Source organism: Macaca nemestrina, chromosome 4 (genome assembly GCF_043159975.1).
Source record: "Macaca nemestrina isolate mMacNem1 chromosome 4, mMacNem.hap1, whole genome shotgun sequence".
NCBI lineage: Eukaryota > Metazoa > Chordata > Mammalia > Primates > Cercopithecidae > Macaca > Macaca nemestrina.
Genome location: NC_092128.1, coordinates 30,591,192 through 30,610,514, shown reverse-complemented (window position 1 = coordinate 30,610,514; position 19,323 = coordinate 30,591,192). Strand labels below are relative to the sequence as shown.

At 51.9% G+C, this 19,323-nt stretch overlaps 1 protein-coding gene and 1 long non-coding RNA gene across 10 annotated transcripts in view; one reads left to right on the top strand and one right to left on the bottom strand.

Moving 5' to 3' along the window:
- Positions 1-12,174, bottom strand: part of LOC105474616 (inosine monophosphate dehydrogenase 1) — an 18,004-nt gene extending 5,830 nt beyond the window's left edge. Inside the window, exons 1-9 of one of the 7 annotated variants that reach the window (XM_071094541.1) lie at positions 11,939-12,154; positions 7,990-8,088; positions 6,394-6,558; positions 5,948-5,996; positions 2,940-3,041; positions 2,744-2,818; positions 2,259-2,465; positions 2,021-2,108; positions 310-509 (exon numbers count right to left, since the gene is read on the bottom strand). In XM_071094541.1, the coding sequence (XP_070950642.1) occupies positions 310-509; positions 2,021-2,108; positions 2,259-2,465; positions 2,744-2,818; positions 2,940-3,041; positions 5,948-5,996; positions 6,394-6,558; positions 7,990-8,088; positions 11,939-12,084 (1,131 nt within the window). In that variant the 5' untranslated portion in view covers positions 12,085-12,154. Of the gene's footprint in view, positions 1-309; positions 510-2,020; positions 2,109-2,258; positions 2,466-2,743; positions 2,819-2,939; positions 3,042-5,947; positions 5,997-6,393; positions 6,559-7,989; positions 8,199-11,470; positions 11,549-11,938 lie in introns of those variants that run through there. The other 6 variants (XM_011729458.3, XM_011729444.3, XM_011729441.3 and 3 more) reach the window with 6 other exon arrangements.
- On the top strand, positions 11,407-19,323 carry LOC139362740 (uncharacterized). 3 transcript variants are annotated; one of them, XR_011621990.1, is made up of 3 exons: positions 11,407-11,558; positions 18,565-18,636; positions 19,220-19,323. It is a non-coding gene; the product is annotated as an uncharacterized lncRNA (long non-coding RNA). The 3 variants fall into 3 exon arrangements; XR_011621989.1 differs by lacking the exon at positions 19,220-19,323 and adding an exon at positions 18,845-18,931; XR_011621991.1 differs by lacking the exons at positions 11,407-11,558; positions 19,220-19,323 and adding exons at positions 12,247-12,726; positions 18,845-18,931.

Below are 19,323 nucleotides of genomic sequence, written 5' to 3'. Positions count from 1 at the left end.
TTGTTTGTTTTCTTTATTTGTATCTCAGATGACACAAACCATTGTTTGCTTTTTGAGATAGGGTCTTGTTCTGTCCCCAGGGCTGGAGTGCAGTGGCACGATCCTAGCACACTATGACCTTGAACCCCTGAGCTCAGGTGATCCTGCTGCCACCCTCCTAATTCTGACACCAGGGAGCACTCGGAAGCAGAGAGGAAGAGTAGCAAGGGAGGGGCACAGGTTTAATCAGAGGTGAACCTGGGTCCTCACAGACCTCCACTCTGCTGAACCACCCAAACACCTCCCCCACAACCTAGGCAGGGGCCTCACCAAGACTATGACGTCGACGCCTGCCTGGGTGAGCAGGTCCAGGCGGTATTTGTCATCCTCACGGGTGCCCACAGCTGCCCCGCAGAGCAGCTGCTTGTGGGAATCCTTGGAGGCCAGAGGGTAGTCTCGGTTCTTCTTCAGGTCAGTGCGGGCGATGATGGCCACCAGCTCATCACGATCATTGACGATAGGCAGCTTCCCTGACAAGGAATGCAGGGGTGAAACGAAGCAGGCTTGCTGGGGAGAAGTTTGAGAGATGTTCAGGAGGGTGAAGATGAAAGTGGGCAACGCCAGAGATTCCACTGAAGTACCCCAGCCAGCCACTAGGTGACAGCACCCCCCAGGAAGTGTTCTTAGGGACCTAGACCGCTTCCCAAGGAACAGGGAGCAAAGAAACCTCTCAGCCCAGCAGGTTCCTGAGGGTCTGTGGATGGGCATCCCCATGGACTGGGATGCGCAGCCCCTGAGCGCTGGCAGCCTTTCACCTGCTGGGCCACAGTGGCCGAAATCTCCTAGCCAGGAGTGATGCTGTCCTGCAGGGAGAAGTATGTGCCCTGTTCAATACAAACACCAAAGAACCCTCCACTATGGACCAGGGAAGCATTTCCCAGTATAGCCAACAGGGACCTGGTGAATATTTAATTTTTCCTTTTTTTTTTCTAAGGAGCCAAGGTTGGCCGGGTGTGGTGGCTCACAGCTTCCTCACTTTGGGAGGCTGAAGCAGGTGGATCACTTGAGGCCAGGAGTTCAAGAACAGCCTGGCCAATATGGTGAAACACCATCTCTACTAAAAATACAAAAAAATTAGCTGGGTGTGTTGGTGTGCGCCTGTTGTCCCAACTACTCAGGAGGCTGAGGCAGGAGAATTGCTTGAACCCAGGAGGTGGAGATTACAGTGAGCCGAGATCACACCACTACACTCTAGCCTGGATGAGAGAGCAAGACTCCATCTCAAAAACAAATAAATAAATAAATAAATAGCCAAAGTTGTAGCCAGGCACAGTGGCTCACGCCTGTAATCCCAGCACTTTGGGAGGCCAAGGAGAGCAGATCCCTTGAGGCCAGGAGTTCAAGACCAGCCTGGCCAACATGATGAAACCCCATCTCTACTAAAAATACAAGCAAACAAATAAATAAATAAATAAGCTAATGTAGTAGCACACATCTGTAATCCTAGCTACTCAGAAGGCTGAGGCATGAGAATCGCTTGAACCCAGGAGGCAAGGGTTGCAGTGAGCTGAGATGGTGCCACTGCACTCCAGCCTGGGTGACAAAGTGAGACTCTGTCTCAAAAAAAAAAAAAAAAAAAAAAAGCTAAAGTTGTTTCTAGCTAGCAAATATAGAAACAGCTCCAGTGTCAAATAAATTTAACTGCAGGACTTCTGAGAGCCTTTAATAAGTGAATGTGCAATTCTTTATGTAAGATAGGGGATAGAGAAAGGAGTTACTGCTCAAGCTTTTAAGACCACAGAGGCTTTTTTTGGGATGAGCATCTCATAGGACTAGTTTTGGGAAACATACTGTGAAGATGCTGCTTCCCTAAGCTAAGAGAAGGATGGCAGGAATTGTGGTCTGGTCTGCCTGAGGTTATTCCAACCTTCCCCAGGGTCCAGTCTCGTTGCTGGGATAACCTGCGAGGCTGTGAAAGAACAATGGGACTGCGGACAGGGAGTCAGGCTGGGGGTTGAGTTTTCAAGTAGCTCCCTGGTACCTTTCTTGCTACGCTGCAGGATCTCATTTGCCTCTTTCAACGTCACACCTGCTGGAGCCACCACCAGCTCAATCCTTGGCGTCATCACCTGTGGGGCCAGGAACATTTGCCTGCAGGTTGGCAGGTGAGAGAGAAGGAGCCAGGCCTCCCTCTGGTCCCTGGTCACAGGCACCAGTCTGAGGCCCCAGCGTGAGGGTCCTCTCTGCAGCCAGCCCTGCTTCCCCTGCCCTGCAGGTACCTCACTGAGGAGGGTGGTGTGGTCCTTCTCAGCAAGAAAGTCGATGTCTCGGGAGGTGACGATGCCCACCAGCTTGCTGCCCATGGTGCCTGTCTCGGTGATGGGGATGCCAGAGAAGCCATGCCGCATCTTGGCCTCCAGCACATCACCCACAGTATGCGAGGGGCTCAGCACCACGGGGTCCGTGATGAAGCCCTGTTCAAACTTCTGCAGGCAGAGATAGGGGGAGGAAAAGGCTGGAAGAAAGCCAGGGATGATGTCTGAGCTGGCCACAGGGAACAGAGGATGCGGCTGTGCCACAGAGAAGCCAGGACCCTCAGTGGGATGAGGAGCCAGTGGGAAAATGAGGGCTCGGCCCCACAGCTCCACTGAGAGGAAGGACACCCAGGGAGTGCAGCAGTACAGGGCTGGCAGGGGAGGCTGGGAGGGCCTCTGAGGGGGGGACTGCCAGGTGGCATCTTGCTGGGGACAGGCCTGGTACTTGCCTTGACCTTCCGCACCTCGTTGGCCTGGAACTCTGGGGTGCAGTTGTGGTGAATGAAACCAATACCTCCCATCAGCTGACATGGAAGGGAAGTGTGGTCAGAGTGAGGGCCCATCCCTCCCCGGCCCTGCCCCTCAGCACAGCCCACCATGCTCAGTTCCTGTGCCCGGGAGTCCCCATGCAGGTGCGTAACTCACAGCCATCGCAATGGCCATGTCAGCCTCTGTCACAGTGTCCATGGGGGAGGAGATCAGCGGCGTCTTCAGTGTGATCTTCCGGGTCAGGGCTGAGGTCAGGTCCTGAGGATGGAAGCACAGCCCATGTGAAGTTTATCACCCACTGGACAAACACTCACTGAGCTCCTACATGCACCAGCACCAGGACAGTCCCTGGGGACATGGCAGTGAACAAGGTTCCCTGCTCATCTAACAGAGCTTATGTTCTACTTGGAAAGAAAGATGACAGACACAGGACACATGCTCAAGATGACTTCCGTCACGATGAAGGCTGTAGAGAAAAACAAGAAGGCAAGCGACCACCAGCAACAAGGTGACTGGGGAAAGCCTCTTTCCTGGGAGGTGACGGGTGGGAGCCGATCAAGTAGAAGTCAGAAGGGCTGTCACTCGGCTGAGAGGGCTGGGTGCAAACCCGCCTCAGAATCCAATTCTTTTGGAGGCACATTTAAGAAAGAAAAAGGCGGCCAGGGGAGTGGAGGGAAGGAAGAGGCGGGAAGAAGGCAGGGGCAGCATGTATGGCCATGAAGACCATGGAGAGAAGCTCAAATTCGATTCGGACAGAAGCCCCTGGTCTCGACAGAGAAATGATCTGATTTATGTTTCAAAAAGGTCACTCAGGCTCTGAGGTGGAGAATGGATTCTGGGTGACAAGGGCTGAGGTCAGGGGAGGCATGGAAAAGTCTTTTAGGCATCCAGGAAAGCAAGCAACTAACGGTCTGGAGCTCAGGAGAGCAGTCAGGATTGCAAGTGTCCATTTAAAAGCCACCTGCCCATGGAGGAAAGGCCAGAGCACATACCCCTCTGAGGGTCAGGCCAACAGTAGTGGATCCCAGCCCCCAGGACATTTGAGCAGACTTTGCTATGTAATTTTTTTTTTTTTTTTTTTGAGACGGAGTCTCGCTCTTTCGCCCAGGCTGGAGTGCAGTGGCGCGATCTTGGCTCACTGCAAGCTCCGCCTCCCGGGTTTACACCATTCTCCTGCCTCAGCCTCCCGGAGTAGCTGGGACTACAGGCGCCTGCCACCTCGCCCAGCTAGTTTTTGTTTTTTGTATTTTTTAGCAGATACGGGGTTTCACCGTGTTAGCCAGGATGGTCTCGATCTCCTGATCACGTGATCCGCCCGTCTTGGCCTTCCAAAGTGCTGGGATTACAGGCTTGAGCCACCGCGCCCGGCCCCGCTATGTAATTTTTTTAGATTCGAAGTCCCTGAAACCCATCACTAACCCTGGTTCAGACCTCTGGCCCCATGATCTAGAAAACACCATCTTCTCCTCTTTCATTATGCCACAGAAGGGCCACAGCCTTCCTGACAGAAGCCACAGGACAGGGAGACCCTTGCCAGCCAGGCAGATGTCTTTTCTTTCTTTCTTTCTTTCTTTTCTGAGACGGAGTCTCACTCTGTCACCCAGGCTGGAGTACAGTGGTGCAATCTCGACTCACTGCAACCTCCTCCTCCCAGGTTCAAGTGATTTTCCTGCCTCAGCCTCCTAGGTAGCTGGGATTACAGATGCCTGCCACAACACCTAGCTAATTTTTGCATTTTTAGCAGAGATAGGGTTTCACCATGTTGGCCAGGCTGGTCTCAAACTCCTGATCTCAGGAGATCCTCCTGCCTCAGCCTCTCAAAGTGCTGGGATTATAGGTGTGAGCCACCGCACCCAGCTGGAGTAGGGGTCTTTTCAATCCCTCTCTTCCTAGCAGCCAGCCCAGGCTCTGACACAAAGCCACAGTGCTCAGTAAACTCTGTTAAACTGAACAGCTGCACCAAGAAGGCTTCCTGGTTGTTGTCATAAGGGAAACAACCAGAATCATTTGAATTTCCCTCTGAAAATCTGTCTGGTTCAGCTCTGGCTACACACAGGCTGGACATGAACTTCCCTCACATGTAATTGATCTAGGCACACTCAGGCCCTCTGGCCTTTCATGAGAATCAGACCAGAATAAATAGCAATAATAATAGCAACAGAAAAGAAATGGGTTTTTTAATGTATATGAATTCATCATAGAGTCACAGTACTTTTTCTTGAAATGACTTACACCATCATCACTACCCACCTTGGCTTCTCTGAGTTTATCATATGTTAATTGTTCATTGATTTGGCTCATTGATGAGCCCCTCTGGGAAAGCATGACACTGTGTTTCCTTGTATTTATCCAACATGCAACTCTTTCAAACCCTCTTGCCAGTTCTTGTACTTTGTGGATCAGTGAACAAGTCTGTCTATCGTTTTCAAATCTCTATAATTTTACTGGCTTCTATCATGTCCTTGTTCAGCATTCCAGACAAAATCCAATCCTTATGGTCTCTACAATAAGGAAGCCACTCCCAAACCCACCCCTTCCCGCTCCCAAGCTAGCCCCTTCCCAGGCCTCTTCTGAACCTGCCCATAGGTTCTGTCACTGACAGAGAGCCACCCAGCCCCAGGCCGGGCCTCACTCAGGACACTCCTGTGTCCCCATAGCTGCCTCTGCCCCATCAGGTATAACCCTTTGATCTCTGCCAGTTTCTCTGGCAACAATAAAGGCTATATACACCCATTCCAGCTGGGTGGAATCACCCCTGTAATCGCAGCATTTTGGGAGGCTGAGGCGGGTGGATCACTTGAGCTCAGGAGTTTGAGACCAGCCTGGCCAACATGGCAAAACCCCATCTCCACTAAAAATACAAAAATTATCGGGGGATTTTGGCACGTGCCTGTAATCCCAGCTACTCAGGAGGCTGAGGCAGGAGAATCACTTAAATCTGGGAGGTGGAGGCTGTAGTGAGATGAGATCACACCACTGCACTCCAGCCTGAGTGACAGAGCAAGACTCTGTCTCAAAAAAAAAAAAAAAAAAGCGGGGGGGGCGCTATATCCTATCCACCCATTCCCAAGAAAAGTCTCTCCATGCCCTGCTCCTGAGCAAGAAGTCAGCCTCTTCCACCACACACACAGCCCCCTCCCCTTGTCAAAGGAAGAGGTACTCACCACCTCATCAGCTATGAAGTCAATGAATCCTGGGAGAATCAGGAAGTCGCTGTGAAGACAGAGAAGTGAGTATGACTAGTGGGGAGGGCAGCCCCAAAGGGGCGGAGCCTACCACGTCAGAGGAGGCAGCAGGGGTGTATAGAAAAGCCTAGGGGAGCAGAGGCTAGAGCCCCCCCATCCCTACTGCCCTATCAGGGCAGTTCCCACCTCGTGCCCCCCACTAGAGTCTGGCAGACTCCAGCCCCAAGAGCTAGAGCCAAAGATAGTGGAAGGTCTGCTGGGGTGCCATCAAGGCAATAGGCCCAAAATATCCATTGCCTTTAGGTCTCAGAGTTTGTCAAGCAACACAGAAGTTCCCATATCGCCACACACAGCAGACAGTGCCTGACTTTGAAAACTTCTCAATCTTGATGGGGAGAGAAAATAAGTAAACACAGGGAACAAACCTGAGAACAATTTTGTGGTGCAACACAGCATGAACATGACCCAGCACAGGACACGCTGCACGCCCCGGTGCCTGGGCTGCTGAGTCACACAGGGCTCGGAACAGCATGGAGAGACCCCAGGGGGCTGAGTGCAGGGCATGTTCTGACAGAGCAGAACAGAAATGGCTGGGATGGGAAAGGGGAGGAAAGAGGCCTTAGAGGTGGGACCAGGACACTGGGGCCCCAGCCAAAGCAAGGCACTAGGGTGGGCCACAGTCACAGCAAACCCCAGAAGGTGAGTGTAGGCCTGCATGGGTACATCTAGGTGCAGGGCCACAGCTCAGGGGCCCCAACCTGCTAAAATCACAGCAGGTCTTGAGAGACACGCCCAAAAGCAAATATCCCACACTTCAGGAACACTCTGAACCGAGCTAAGCAAAGCAGCAGGCATCCTAGGGCAGGAAGGAAAAGCCACAGGGTGGAGGGGGAGTGGGTCATTAATCTGCCCTAAGGCCTAGAGAAACTCCTAGGCATTCCCCTAGGGAGTTCTCCTAGAAGACTTCAGTGACAACTGTATCAAAGGTAGGCTCTCAATCTCATCACCAAAGACCACCAAAGAAACAAAGAATTTTGGCTGCTCCCAGACTTTGGCAGCCCTTCTTCTGTATAGCAAGGAGGCCACAGAAGAAATGCTGGAGTCTGGGCCTCTTAGTATTTTCTAGGTATTCTATATACCCGTCGCCTATGGGCAGGCAGGAGGAGACACTCCTCAGGAGTGACTGGGTATCCTGGTGTTTAGGGAAACTGCTGGCCAAGCAAGAGTGCTTACAAGCCAGGGCAGGGCTGGCAGGAGACAAGGCAGGGATGCTCTTGACTGGCCAGCATCCCCACTCTGCCCCTTCTGATGCCTCTTCCTGGCAGGGGCATAGTCCTGCAGCCAGGAGGCAGAGGTAGTGCCAGGCCTGCAGCAGGCAGGACAACTGGCCTAGGGCCCACGGCAAAGGAAGCCAGAGGCAGATGGGTAGGTCTGTGTCCTCCTCCAAAACCCCCTGCAGGGTGGGCTTAGGGGTGGCAGTCACAGAATAATTCGCGCCTTGGGAGGGGCACCAGTACCAACCTGTGGCAAGGAAGGGACACAACTGGAAAAAGCGCTGGACTGGACAGTTGGAAAATAAGCCACCCCAATCACCTGGCTGTGCCTCTCCTGGGGCCACGCGGAAGCAGCTGCTTAAGCTTGGTGTCAGGGACCCTCTGCCCTCGTGGTGAGGCTGGGAGGGGGAGTCCTGGACCAGCGGCCAGGAAAAGTCTCCCCATAACGCCCACATCTCCAGTTCCCACACGCCCCAGGGCCCCTCCATGCCCCTGAGAGGAGGAAGGGGGCAGGCCGAGCCCGGATTTGGCCAGAAACGGGTCAGGGCTCTGAGGGCCGCGGTGTCGCCGTGCCACGTCCGTCTGCTCCGGCGCGGGCCTCCTTCCTTCCCGTGCCCAGCCCCCAGCGCCCACAGCAGGCACTCGCAACGGGCCGGGAACGCCGGGGGAGCCGCGCACGTGCAGGGCCGGCCCGGGGGTCGCGTCGCGTGGGTGCGCGCACCTAGGGGTACGAGCCCCCGCGCTTACTTGTAGGTGAGGCCGTCGGCGCTGGCGAAGAGCTGCTGCGCGGTGAGCCCGTCCTCGGGCACGTAGCCGGTGCCGCCGCTGATCAGGTAGTCCGCCATGCTGCCGCGAGACCCCGCGACCCGACATAAACACCCGCGCGGCCACCCGCCGCCGCTGCCGCCGCCGCTGCTGCTGCTGCTGCTACTGCTGACGCCGCACCGCGGCCACGCTGCTGCCGCGGGCCGGGCGGGCCGGGGGCGGGGGCTGCGGCAGCGGCGGGGCGGGCCAGGGCACCGCCCTCTCCTCCCGCCCCTCCCGCCCTTCTCGCCCCTCCCGCGGAGAAGGCCGCCTCCGCCCGCGCCGCACAAAGGGCCCCGCCGCCGCCGCGCGCACGCCCCCAGCCGCCTGCAGTGGCCCCGCGACCCCGCCAGCCCGGACCGGGGAGGAGGTGTGGGGGCCGCGGGGAAGAGGACCAGGTCAGGCCGGGACACGCCCCCTCCGCCTCTACACGTCCATCCTCCCAGGACCCCCAGCAGAGGCCCCATCCCCCCCCACCCCTGAGTGCTCCCCCAGCCTGGGCCACCCACCTTGCCCTTCTCCTCAGGGTACCTCTAACACGGTTCTGCCGTCCCCCAATCCCCCATACTCTTCCCCGGACCCTGATCAAGGCCTGGAGCCCTGAGAAACTGGTCTGGGCTCCCAGCTCCCCAGCACTAAGGACTTTGAGGTTGGACCGCTATGCCCCATCCCGACATCCTTCCTAGGGAGCGGGCATTCTTCACAATGACACTCCTTGACCTTTGGGTGGCCTTGGGGCCCTCTGCAGTTTACAAAGCACTTTTCATAAATGATCACATTAACTCCACAATCTATTAATTGCCAAGTGTTGGGTACCCATTCCCTTGACAGAGGCAAAATCTATAGTTCGGAAAGGGAGGGAGGGGTACTGCTTCTGATTCATGACCCAGTGCTTCGAAGGCTCACCGCCCTATCTCCAGCTGAGAAAATGGTGTTGGTACCAGGGCTTTTAACCTCAGAGAGCAGTTTGTTATTTGGGAGGGTCCTGCGGTGGGAAGATGGGGGAGGATCATAAGCCTGGCTTACACATACAAATAAGGACAGGGGCTAGGGAACTTCTGAAAAATCCCCAAAGCAGAAGTTGGTGGGCCTGGGTGCCCAGCAAGATCCAGATTTCTACATGCGGGCAGTGACTGGGTAGCAGATTGATTCACATGGGGAAAGGTGGGGTGGCAGGAGGTAGATCCTTCCCTCTTATGGGACCAGAACTGCCAGTGCTGACCAAGAGTGGGTCCCCCACCCACACTCCACAGTCTCCTCCCTGTGTCCTCCTATGGCTCCCACAGCTCACTTGGGGAGAAGAGAATAAGGTGGCGTGGGACACAATCCCCTCCCTGGCATGGTGGCTGGCTGTGGCCCTGGGAGGCTGGGTTTGTTTACCTCTCAGCAGTGTGATGGAAACTAAGCCCAGGGGAGGCTTGGCCTCCAAGCCACAAGGTTCCCTGGGATGCCCAACCTCCCCCACTGATGCCCCCGGGACCCTGCCAGGAAGACACAGACTGTCCCATCTGTGTGCAGGGCGGAGGCTGAGGCCAGCTTGCCAGCGACGCCTGGGAAGCACCTCTGAACCTTCAGCATTCACGGGCTCATGCGGGGAGCCCAGGCCACATGGGGGACCAGGGGAGAGTCCTGAGGAGAGCAGTGAGAACAGCCAGAGAAAGTGCCTGACCATTCAGAGCTGCTCTGGGGTGCCTTTCTGGCCACAGAAGAACAGAGCTATCATGTCAACTACAGCACAGAGCAGAGACCGGCACAGAGCAGAGACCGGCCCAGTGGTCTCTCTGGGTCACTGGGTCACTAAGGGACCTGCTCTGGGTCACTGTCCCCTACAGTACGGGTCAGGAATGGCTAGAGTACTATTTAGGATTCAACCAGAGCTTGGGCCCAGGAGAGCAGCTGGATTTGACCATCTCAGGTGACCTGATTGTGACATCTGCCCCAGCGTTCTTAGAACTCTGGGACCCAAGGGAGGAGGCTGCCTGGCTGAGGCATGGGGAGGGTCACCTTCCCAGTGATTACAGACTTCATGGCCCCACTCCCCTCTCCTGCTCTCCTATGTGCCTCCTGCTTTGACCTGTGTTGGGCTCCTCATCACTCTAAGCTGCTGGGGCTCAGCCCTGGGTTAGGCTGTGCTTTTCCAGAGACTCCGCTAATCCACCCTCAACCCCCGCTCTCCTCCACCCTCTTCCTGATCTTCCCCAGCTGCTTCCTCCATGGGGAGGAGACACCGAGGCAACCAGTGGGCCTCCAAAGCCGAGGAAGGGCTGTTGTCCCCTGAGACCCCCACCTAGCAGCTGTGGGGATAGGAAGGCAGGTCCAAGTCCCTTCCTCAGGGTAGCAGGGCAACAGTGCCCAGCTGGGTACTAAGGTCCAGGCAGGGAGCCCCGAGGACTCTATCAGGCCTGGGGCTGTTTTAAGGAACAAGATTTCAAAACACTCTTGAGGGGAAGATGGGGGAAGGGGAGAAAAGGTAATAACATTAGCACTGTTGAGCTGGGACGGCGGCATAGCCTGTCCAAGTTCAAGCCAGAGAGCAATAACACTGGATTCAAACCCAGGACTGCTCACGGAATCCTGTCCTCTTCCCACAACTCCAGGTTGGCGAAGGCAGGTGGAGGTCTGGCCAGCAGGTTTTGAATCTCACTACACCACCTGGCTGGGGTTCAGGTTTACACAGGCTCTCTGAGCCCAAGTGCGGGGTGCGGGTCAGGTTGGGGGTGGGAGTAGGGATGGCCCCTTGATGCAAAAGTGCAATCTGGAGAAAGGATGCACTCACATGGCTCCAGCCTGAGCTCTGAAACAATATGTTTGCAAACCCTGCTCTAACCAAGCACTGCCTCTGTCAAGCCCCAACTGGTTCCTTCAGTCCCTGTGGCCCCTCCCCATCACCCTGTGCCCTGAACTCCAGGAGCTGGATTTCTAGGATAGGAGAAAGACTGGGGGTTGCCTAAGCCTGAGTCAATTCTAGAGAGGCAGACTGCCGGCACAGGAGGGGCCTAACTCAGCAGCCCCACTGCCTAGGAGCCCCTTAAGCCGTTAAAAGTTCTTACATAAGCGACCAGCCCCTGGGCAGAGCTGCCAGGCTAATTCCCCCAGACCACCCCCGCCAAACCCAGCTGCCAGGTCACCTCCCCAAGCTGCTGAACACCAGCAGATGGGCAGAGAAAGAAGTCCAAATCCTCTGGACCAGAAGGACAGTGGGATTGCATTTCAAGCTGCGATACAATCCAGAGATTAGCTGCTGTCTCCTTTTCAGCCAGTCCCCCTGGGGCCCAGCTCACTACCCTACTCTTCCTCCAGTGTCCCTCATTCCCCTACAGACCCCAGCATGGGGGCCTGAGTCTTCGGAGAGACCTTGAGGTGAGCTGCACTGGCAGCCTCATCAGATCTCAGTGTATGGTGAAGGAGGGGAGAGTGTCCTCACCTAGCCCTGCGAAGGCGATCCATCTGGACACTAACACCTGCCAGTAAGACCACTGAAGATAGTTCTAGGATGAAGCAGCTAAGGAGGGGTAAGCCAAGTCGGACAGGACTCCAACCAGCACTGTTTAAACCCCAAGAGTTGAAGCCACCTGAAAGGGGTGTCGTCGGGTGTGTAGCGAGGTCCAATCTAAGGCTAAGATTTTAGGGAAGGTTTTTACGACCTGTTCCCTCTCCTCTGCTCCCCTGTGCAACGAAGCACCTAATCCTTCGCACAGTGCCCGTCTGCATACCCCAACCAAAGCCAGGAGCGTGGCGTTTCGGGAAGTTAGAGGCTGAGGCGGTAAGAGGAGAAAGGTTTGTGGGGCTTGCCCCTCCCCTCCCCCGCAGCGTCGCCGGGTTCCCGGAGCCGCCGCGCCCTCCTCAGCCGCCCGCCCCGGATGCGCCCCGTGCGCTCTGCCCTGGGCGTCACCTCTCAGGCTCGTAGCCGGCCTGCAGCAGTCGGGCGCTGTACCGCTGCGCCGCCGTCTCGTGTCCCGGGTGTTGCCGGGCTCCGGGCTCCGGAACAGCGGCGGCTCCGCCTCCCTGCAGCGGTGGCGGAGTGAGTGGCCCCTCCATGCGGAGGCCGCAGCTCAGGGCGGGCGGGAGCCTCTCCGCCTGGAGGCTCCCGGGGCCCCGGCTGGGCAGTGAGCGCAGCCCGGTCGGGTCCCGAGGAGGGGCGGGCCCGCCGGGGCGGGGCCTCGTGCCGGGGGCGGGGCAGGGGAATCCGGGAGTCGTCTGGGCTCCGCCCTGGGCTCCCCGCTCTCCCCGGCGCTGCTACGCAGATGCCTAGACTCGGTTCGTCTCTCCCATCCCGGATTCAGCGAGGGTATATCGGGGGATGAGGGGGAGAGGTGTCCGTACATGGGTGGGACTGGAAAGGACCCGTCCCTTCGCTGCTGTCCGGACCTTCCAGTGTCTCCTGGCCCTTTCCGAGGAAAACCAGAAGAGGAAAGGAGCGGGGCTCTGGAGGCAGGGCTTCTCCTTGCGTCGCGGGTCCGCTCCTTTGCTGCACACCGACGATGCCAGGTCCCCTGGAGCGCCTCCTACCCGCCGGCCGCAGGCCTCCCGCGCTGGGGCGACAGAGTCGTGCTCAGCCGACTCCACGTTAGAGAGCGGGGAGAGGGATTTCCACAGCCTATAATCTGCCAGGGAACGAACAGAACAGACAAGGCTGCGGGATCCTTCAGGAACAGGACCTAGTCTTACCTCGTTGTGGAGGTACTTTGCCTTGTTATGTTACCTTATAACAAGGAAGTGGGGCAGAGCAGTGTACTCAAACTTGTTTATCCACTTACTAGAAGGCGCACTTTTTCCTACTGTTATCATTGTGAACAGTGATTGAGCACCTAGCAAAAATGACAAAGAAATGTAAGAGTCCTTGCCCTCAGGCAATTTACTTCAGGAGACAAAGTAGATGAAAATATACAGCTGATAATTCTCATGCCATATATAGATGGTCCTTGACTTACAATGGTCGACTTATGATTTTTCAACATTACAGATGGATTTATCCAGAAGTAGCCCCACCTTTAAGTCGGGAAGCATCTGGACTTTTAAAAAAGTCTGACAAGTCTGAGGGAACAAATGGTAAACACTGCGTGATTGAGGCGTGCTAAGATGTATTGGGGTCAGACTTTCAGCAACTATTTCACAAAGGAAGCTGAATTTATGCAACTGTAAGATCTTGGACTTTATCCTTCATCGTGCCTCTTCCTATGCACATACACACCCACTCCCCAGAATCAGGAATTTTTTTTTTTTTTTAAGTTTTTTAAAATTTAGGTTGGGCGCAGTGGCTCACGCCTGTAATCCTAACACTTTGGGAGGCTGAGGCGGTCAGATCACCTGAGGTCAGGAGTTCCAGACCAGCCTGGCCAACATGGCGAAACTCCATCTCTATTAAAAAATACAAAATTGCCGGGCGCGGTGGCTCACGCCTGTAATCCCAGCACTTTGGGAGGCCGAGGCGGGCGGATCACAAGGTCAGGAGATCGAGACCACGGTGAAACCCCGTCTCTACTAAAAATACAAAAAATCAGCCGGGCGCGGTTGTGGGCGCCTGTAGTCCCAGCTACTCGGGAGGCTGAGGCAGGAGAATGGCGTGAACCCGGGAGGCGGAGCTTGCAGTGAGCCGAGATCGCACCACTGCACTCCAGCCTGGGCGACAGAGTGAGACTCTGTCTCAAAAAAATAAATAAATACAAAATACAAAATACAAAATTAGGCTGGGCGCGGTGGCTCAGGCCTGTAATCCCAGCACTTTGGGAGGCTGAGGCGGATGGATCATGAGATCAAGAGACCTCGTGACCATCACTTAACAGAGACCATCCTGGCTAACATGGTGAAACCTTGTTCCTACTAAAAACACAAAAATTAGCTGGGTGTGGTGGTGCGCACCTGTAGTCCCAGCTACTCGGGAGGCTGAGGCAGGAGAATCACTTGAAGCCGGGAGGCGGAGGTTGCAGTGAGCCGAGAGTGCACACTGCACTCCAGCCTGGTGACAGAGACTCTGTCTCAAAAAAAAAAAAAAAAAAAAGTCAGGCATGTTGGTGCATGCCCGTAGTCCCAGCTACTCAGGAGGCTGAGGCATGAGAATAGCTTGAACCCAGGAGGCTGAGGTTTGCAGTGAAGTGAGATCGGGTCACTGCACTCCAGCCTGGATGACAGAGTGAGATTGTCTCAACAACACCAAAAAACTAGAATTAATTCGTTGATTCTATTCAGTGTCCTCTGGTACTTTGTATTCTGTCTCCTTTTTTGGTGAGGGGCCCAATAAATTGATTTTGGACTCACCATTTAAAAAAGACTACCCTAAAGCCAAAGGTTTCTGTTTGGAAATACGTAGATAAGGTAGCCATATGTGTTTAAAAAGACTCTGAAGGAGAAACTAGTCAAAACTGATCAATTACTCAACACATGAAACTTAGAAATAGCTATAGCCTAAACTTTAAAGGATTGTCAGTAAACATGTTAAACTGCGGAGAAAACCCAAATCCAAATAAAGTTACCGGGACAGTAAGAATGACATGAACAATAACTGTTAACATAATTAAATGCATTATAACACAATGAACAATGTCACACGAAGGCAGTGTACTAAAAAAAAAGGGGCGACAGAGCAAGACTGTCTCAAACAAACAAAAATTCATGGAAAAATGGAATTAAAAGATAAGAAGGAAAAATAAACTATTTTTCAACATAAGATCCATCAAATTCAAGAGACATTTGTAAGCCATAATACCAGCCATTTAGTCCATCCTCTAAAGAACTTAAAGTCTTTGGAATTTAAGCATGGCAATGCAGTCTTTTTTACATTATTAATTGAAAAAAATGGGAGCCCTTTAAAGATTTTTTTTTTCTTTTCTTTTTCTTTTTTTTTTTTTTTTTTTTTTGAGACAGAGTCTCACTCTGTCACCCAGGCAGGCTGGAGAGCAATGGTGTGATTTTGGCTCACTGCAACCCCCACCTCCCGGGTTCAAGAGATTTTCGTGCCTCAGCCTTCCGAGTAGCTGGGATTACGGGTGTGGGCCACAATGCCCAGCTAGTTTTGTACTTTTAGTAGAGACAGGGTTTTGCCATGTTGGCCAGGCTAGTCAAGAACTCCTGACCTCAGGCAATCCACCCGCCTCAGCCTCCCAAAGTGCTAGGATTAAAGGCGTGAGCCACTGCGCCCAGCCAAGATTTTTGTTGAGATTAGGAAACAAAACCAAGTCAGAAGGAGCCAAATTAGGACTGTAAGGTGGATGCCTAATGATTTCCCATTAACACTCAAAAAATTTCCCTTGTTTGACGAGAGGAGTGAGCAAGAGCACTGTGATGGAGAAGGGCCCTCTCTGTTGAAGCTTTCTCCCAGGCATTTTTCTGCTAAAGGTTTGGCTGACTTTCTCAAAACACTCTCACAATAAGCAGATGTTATCATTCTTTGGCCCTTCAGAAAGTCAGCAAGAAAAATGCCTTGTGCATCTCAATTAACTGTTGCCACGATCTTTGCTCTTGACCAGTCCACTTTTGCTGTGACCGGACCCACTTCCACCTCTTAGTAGCCATTGCTTTGATTGTGCTTTGTCTTCAGGATTGTAATGCGAAAGCTATGTTTCATCTGTTGTTACAAGTCTTCAAAGAAATACTTCAGCATCTTGAGCCCATGGTTTTAAAATTTCCATTAAAAGCTCTGCTCTTCTCTGTGACTGCTTTGGGCACAGACCTCCCAAGCTAGGGCAAGATAGGTGGAAGATACTATCCATCTCCCTTTGCCTAGTCAACAGACTTCAACTTAGGTGGGAGAAAAATAGATTTTCCACATCTCTTACCTCATTGGGGAACAGTTTTGGCACCCATTGAGTGGAAAGTTTGCTCAATTTTAATTTTTTTTTCAGTCAGAATTGTGTAAACTGAATCAATTGAGATATCTATGATGTTGGCTACTGTTTTTGCTATTAATCATCAGCCTCTTCAGTTGTGGCACAAACAAGATTAATTTTTTCTTTGCAAATTGATGTAGATGGTTTGCTGCTTTGGGTTTCATCTTCAACATCTTAACCCTTCTTAAAACAAGTTATCCATTTGTAAACTGCTGATTTCGCTGGGACATTGTCCCCATAAACTTTGTATAAAGCATCAGTAATTTCATCATTCTTCCACCTAAACTTCATCATATATTTAATGTTTGTTCTTGCTTCAATTTTAGCAGAATTCCTTTGCTTTGATAGGAGCGCTTTTCAAACTGATGTCTTACCCTTTTTAGTGCCTCAAACTAGATCCTGTTCAGACACATTATAAAAAGTTAGTATGAGTGTATTTTGGTGCAAAAAAAATTGAAGTCCAGGCATAGATTTTTTCATAATATGCATTTTCCATGAACTTTTTGAAGACCCCTCATATATCAAAGCAGACTAGGGCTAGATTCTGCAGTTAGGTGGGCCTTGGTCCAAATCTGGGTTACTATGTAATTACCCAAGTCATGAACTCTCTCTGAGCCACAGTTTCCCATCTTTCAAATGGGGCTAATACTGTCTATAAGGTTGTTTCGTGATTAACAAGATAACACATGAAAAGTTCTTGGTACATAGTAGGCTCTTAATAAACACAAGCAACGATTATTGTAAGCTAAGTAAGCTGTAGCTAACTTGTATACTTTTGACCCCTGGCTAAATACAATACATGATTTCTATTATATAGCCATTCAACAAATGTTTATTGGGTACCTCTCATGTGCCACCTAGATGCTGGGAGTATAATGCTGAGCAAGATGGTCATTGTTTTTACTGTCATGGGCCTTTAAGTCCAGGAGGCTGGGAGACAAGCAGGCAACTAGAAGACAATGTGGGAAGGGCTCTGGCAGAGAAGGACACCCCTCCATACAGCCCAGACACCCAGGCAACACACAGACAGGGCCAGATGTTCTGAGAAAGAAATGCTTTGGGACCACTTTAAAAGCTCCTGGAGGTAGGCAGAATATAACACATAAATGAACACACATACGTAATGAGAGTACTCAAGTAGTAGCTGAGACCCGGCACTCAATACAGAACAGCTCTGCCTTATCTCCAGAGCTCGTTGGCTACAAATGAGATTTGCTAGCAATCTATTCATTAAAGCAATCATGTTGTGATGGAATAACCTGAGGGCCTCAGCATTTCATATGAAGAGATTTTACCTACAGTAATGTCTAAGCCAGTAGTTCTCTGTGGGACATTTGGCAATGTTTACAGGCATTGTTTATTGTTATGACTAAGGGGAGAAAGGGTGTATTCATGGCATCTAGTGGGTAGAGGCGAGGGATGCTGCTAAATATCCTACAATGACTCTTCACAATAAATAATTATTTGACCCCAAATATCAATAGTGCTGAGACTGAGAGGTTCTGGTCTAAAGGAACTACTAGACAAAACTAGAACTAGACCAGTGCAGTGGCGCACGCCTGTAATCCCAGTTCTTTGGGAGGCCAAGGCAAGCGAATCACATGAGGTCAGGAGTTCGAAACCAGCCTGGCCAACATGGTTAAACCCCATCTCTACTAAAAATACAAAAATTAGCCAGGCATAGTGGCGCACACCTGTAATCCCAGCTACTCAGGAGGCTAAGGTGGAGGATTGCTTGAACATGGGAAGTGGAGGCAGCAGTGAGCCAAGATGGCACACTGCACTCCAGCCTGGGTGACAGAACGAGACTCTGTCTAAAAAAAAAACAAAAACAAAAACAAAAAATTGGAACTAAAGCAAACTATTTAATCTTCTAAAGGCATGAGGACAATAGACTGTTTTAATCTTTTGTACATGAAGGAGCTATGTATCCTTACTGGGTCTCAGTTTCCTAATCTGAGAAACAAGATTATTGGATTAAATAATGTAGAAAGTTCTTTCTGGCTGGAAAAAATATATACGAGTCAAATATACTTATAGGATTAGAATCCTGGCCGGGCATGGTGGCTCAAGCCTGTAATCCCAGCACTGTGTGAGGCCAAGGTGGGAGAATCACTTGAGCTCAAGAGTTCAAGACCAGCCTGGGCAACACAGCAAAACTCCATCTCTACAAAAAATACGAAAATTTGCTGGGCATGGTGGCACACCCTGTGGTCCCAGCTACTCAGGAGCCTGAGGCGGCAGGATCACTTGAGGCCAGGAGGTTGAGGCTGTAGTGAGCTGAGACTGCACCACTGCACTCCAGCCTGGGCGACAGAGTGAGACCCTGTCTGTCAAAAAAAAAAATCAATTAACATGGGCTACAAGATTGAGGGGGTGACGGTCAGATCAGTCCAAGTGCTAGTCTGTCTACATTCCCTCACCTTCCAGACTTCCTGGAGTCAAGAGCTGAGTCCTTTTATCAAAAATGCTCCTGTATGGAGCTCCCACTATGGGCAAGGCACTGTGCTAGGTGTTAGAGGAGTGTAAAGAATGAGGGGGATGGAAAAAGCAAGGATAGCTATGAGACCAACACTAATGGTAGAAAGAAGACCAATGTCAATTGAGTAGGTATGTGTCAGACACGAGGAGAGGCACTTGGCATACTTTCCTCATTAATCCTCACTGTATTTCATTATTTGTGTCTATTTCTCAGGCAAGGAAACTGAAGCTCAGGAAGCTTAAGGAGCTTTTCCACAGTCAGACAACGATGATTGGTGGAGGCCGGGTAAGACCCCCGGCCTGTTTACTCCAACTCTTGAGTCTTTTCTAACAACTTCTACTGCCTAGGCAGTGCCAAAAGAGGGCACAAAGGGCTCTTACGGTCAAAAGGAGGGAGATAGCCCAACCCGGAGAGAAAACAAGAGAGATTTCCTGGGCAGGTAGACACACTAATCATTCTTTTAAATACCTTCTTACTAACTCTCCTCTTCCAGTGTACTGAACCTAACACATCAGCAGAGAATCTAAAACAAATCATAGCCCATTGCAGTGGACTTCCAAGGATGGTTCCAATTATTTTGTGATTCAGAGTTCAATCTGAGTAAATATCACTTGAAATAAGTGGGTTTTAGCTTGGAAATATTTTTGTTGTATGTTACACTTATTGTAACAGAATTTCTGCAGTAAACATAGCAAAATTCCTTGCTAACAATTGTTCCCCACAATCTGATTGTGGGAAGACAGTGAGCTAATGTTTTAGAAACAAATATGAATGTCTCCATCTCATATAGTGTAACTTAGGCCTAAGGTAGCTGTGATAACTTCTACTTGCATTTTTTTTTTAATAGAGCTTTGCTCTTGTTGCCCAGGCTGGAGTGCAATGGCACCATCTTGGCTTACTGCAACCTCTGCTTCCCGGGTTCAAGTGATTCTCCCGCTTCAGCCTCGTGAGTAGCTGGGATTACAGGCATAA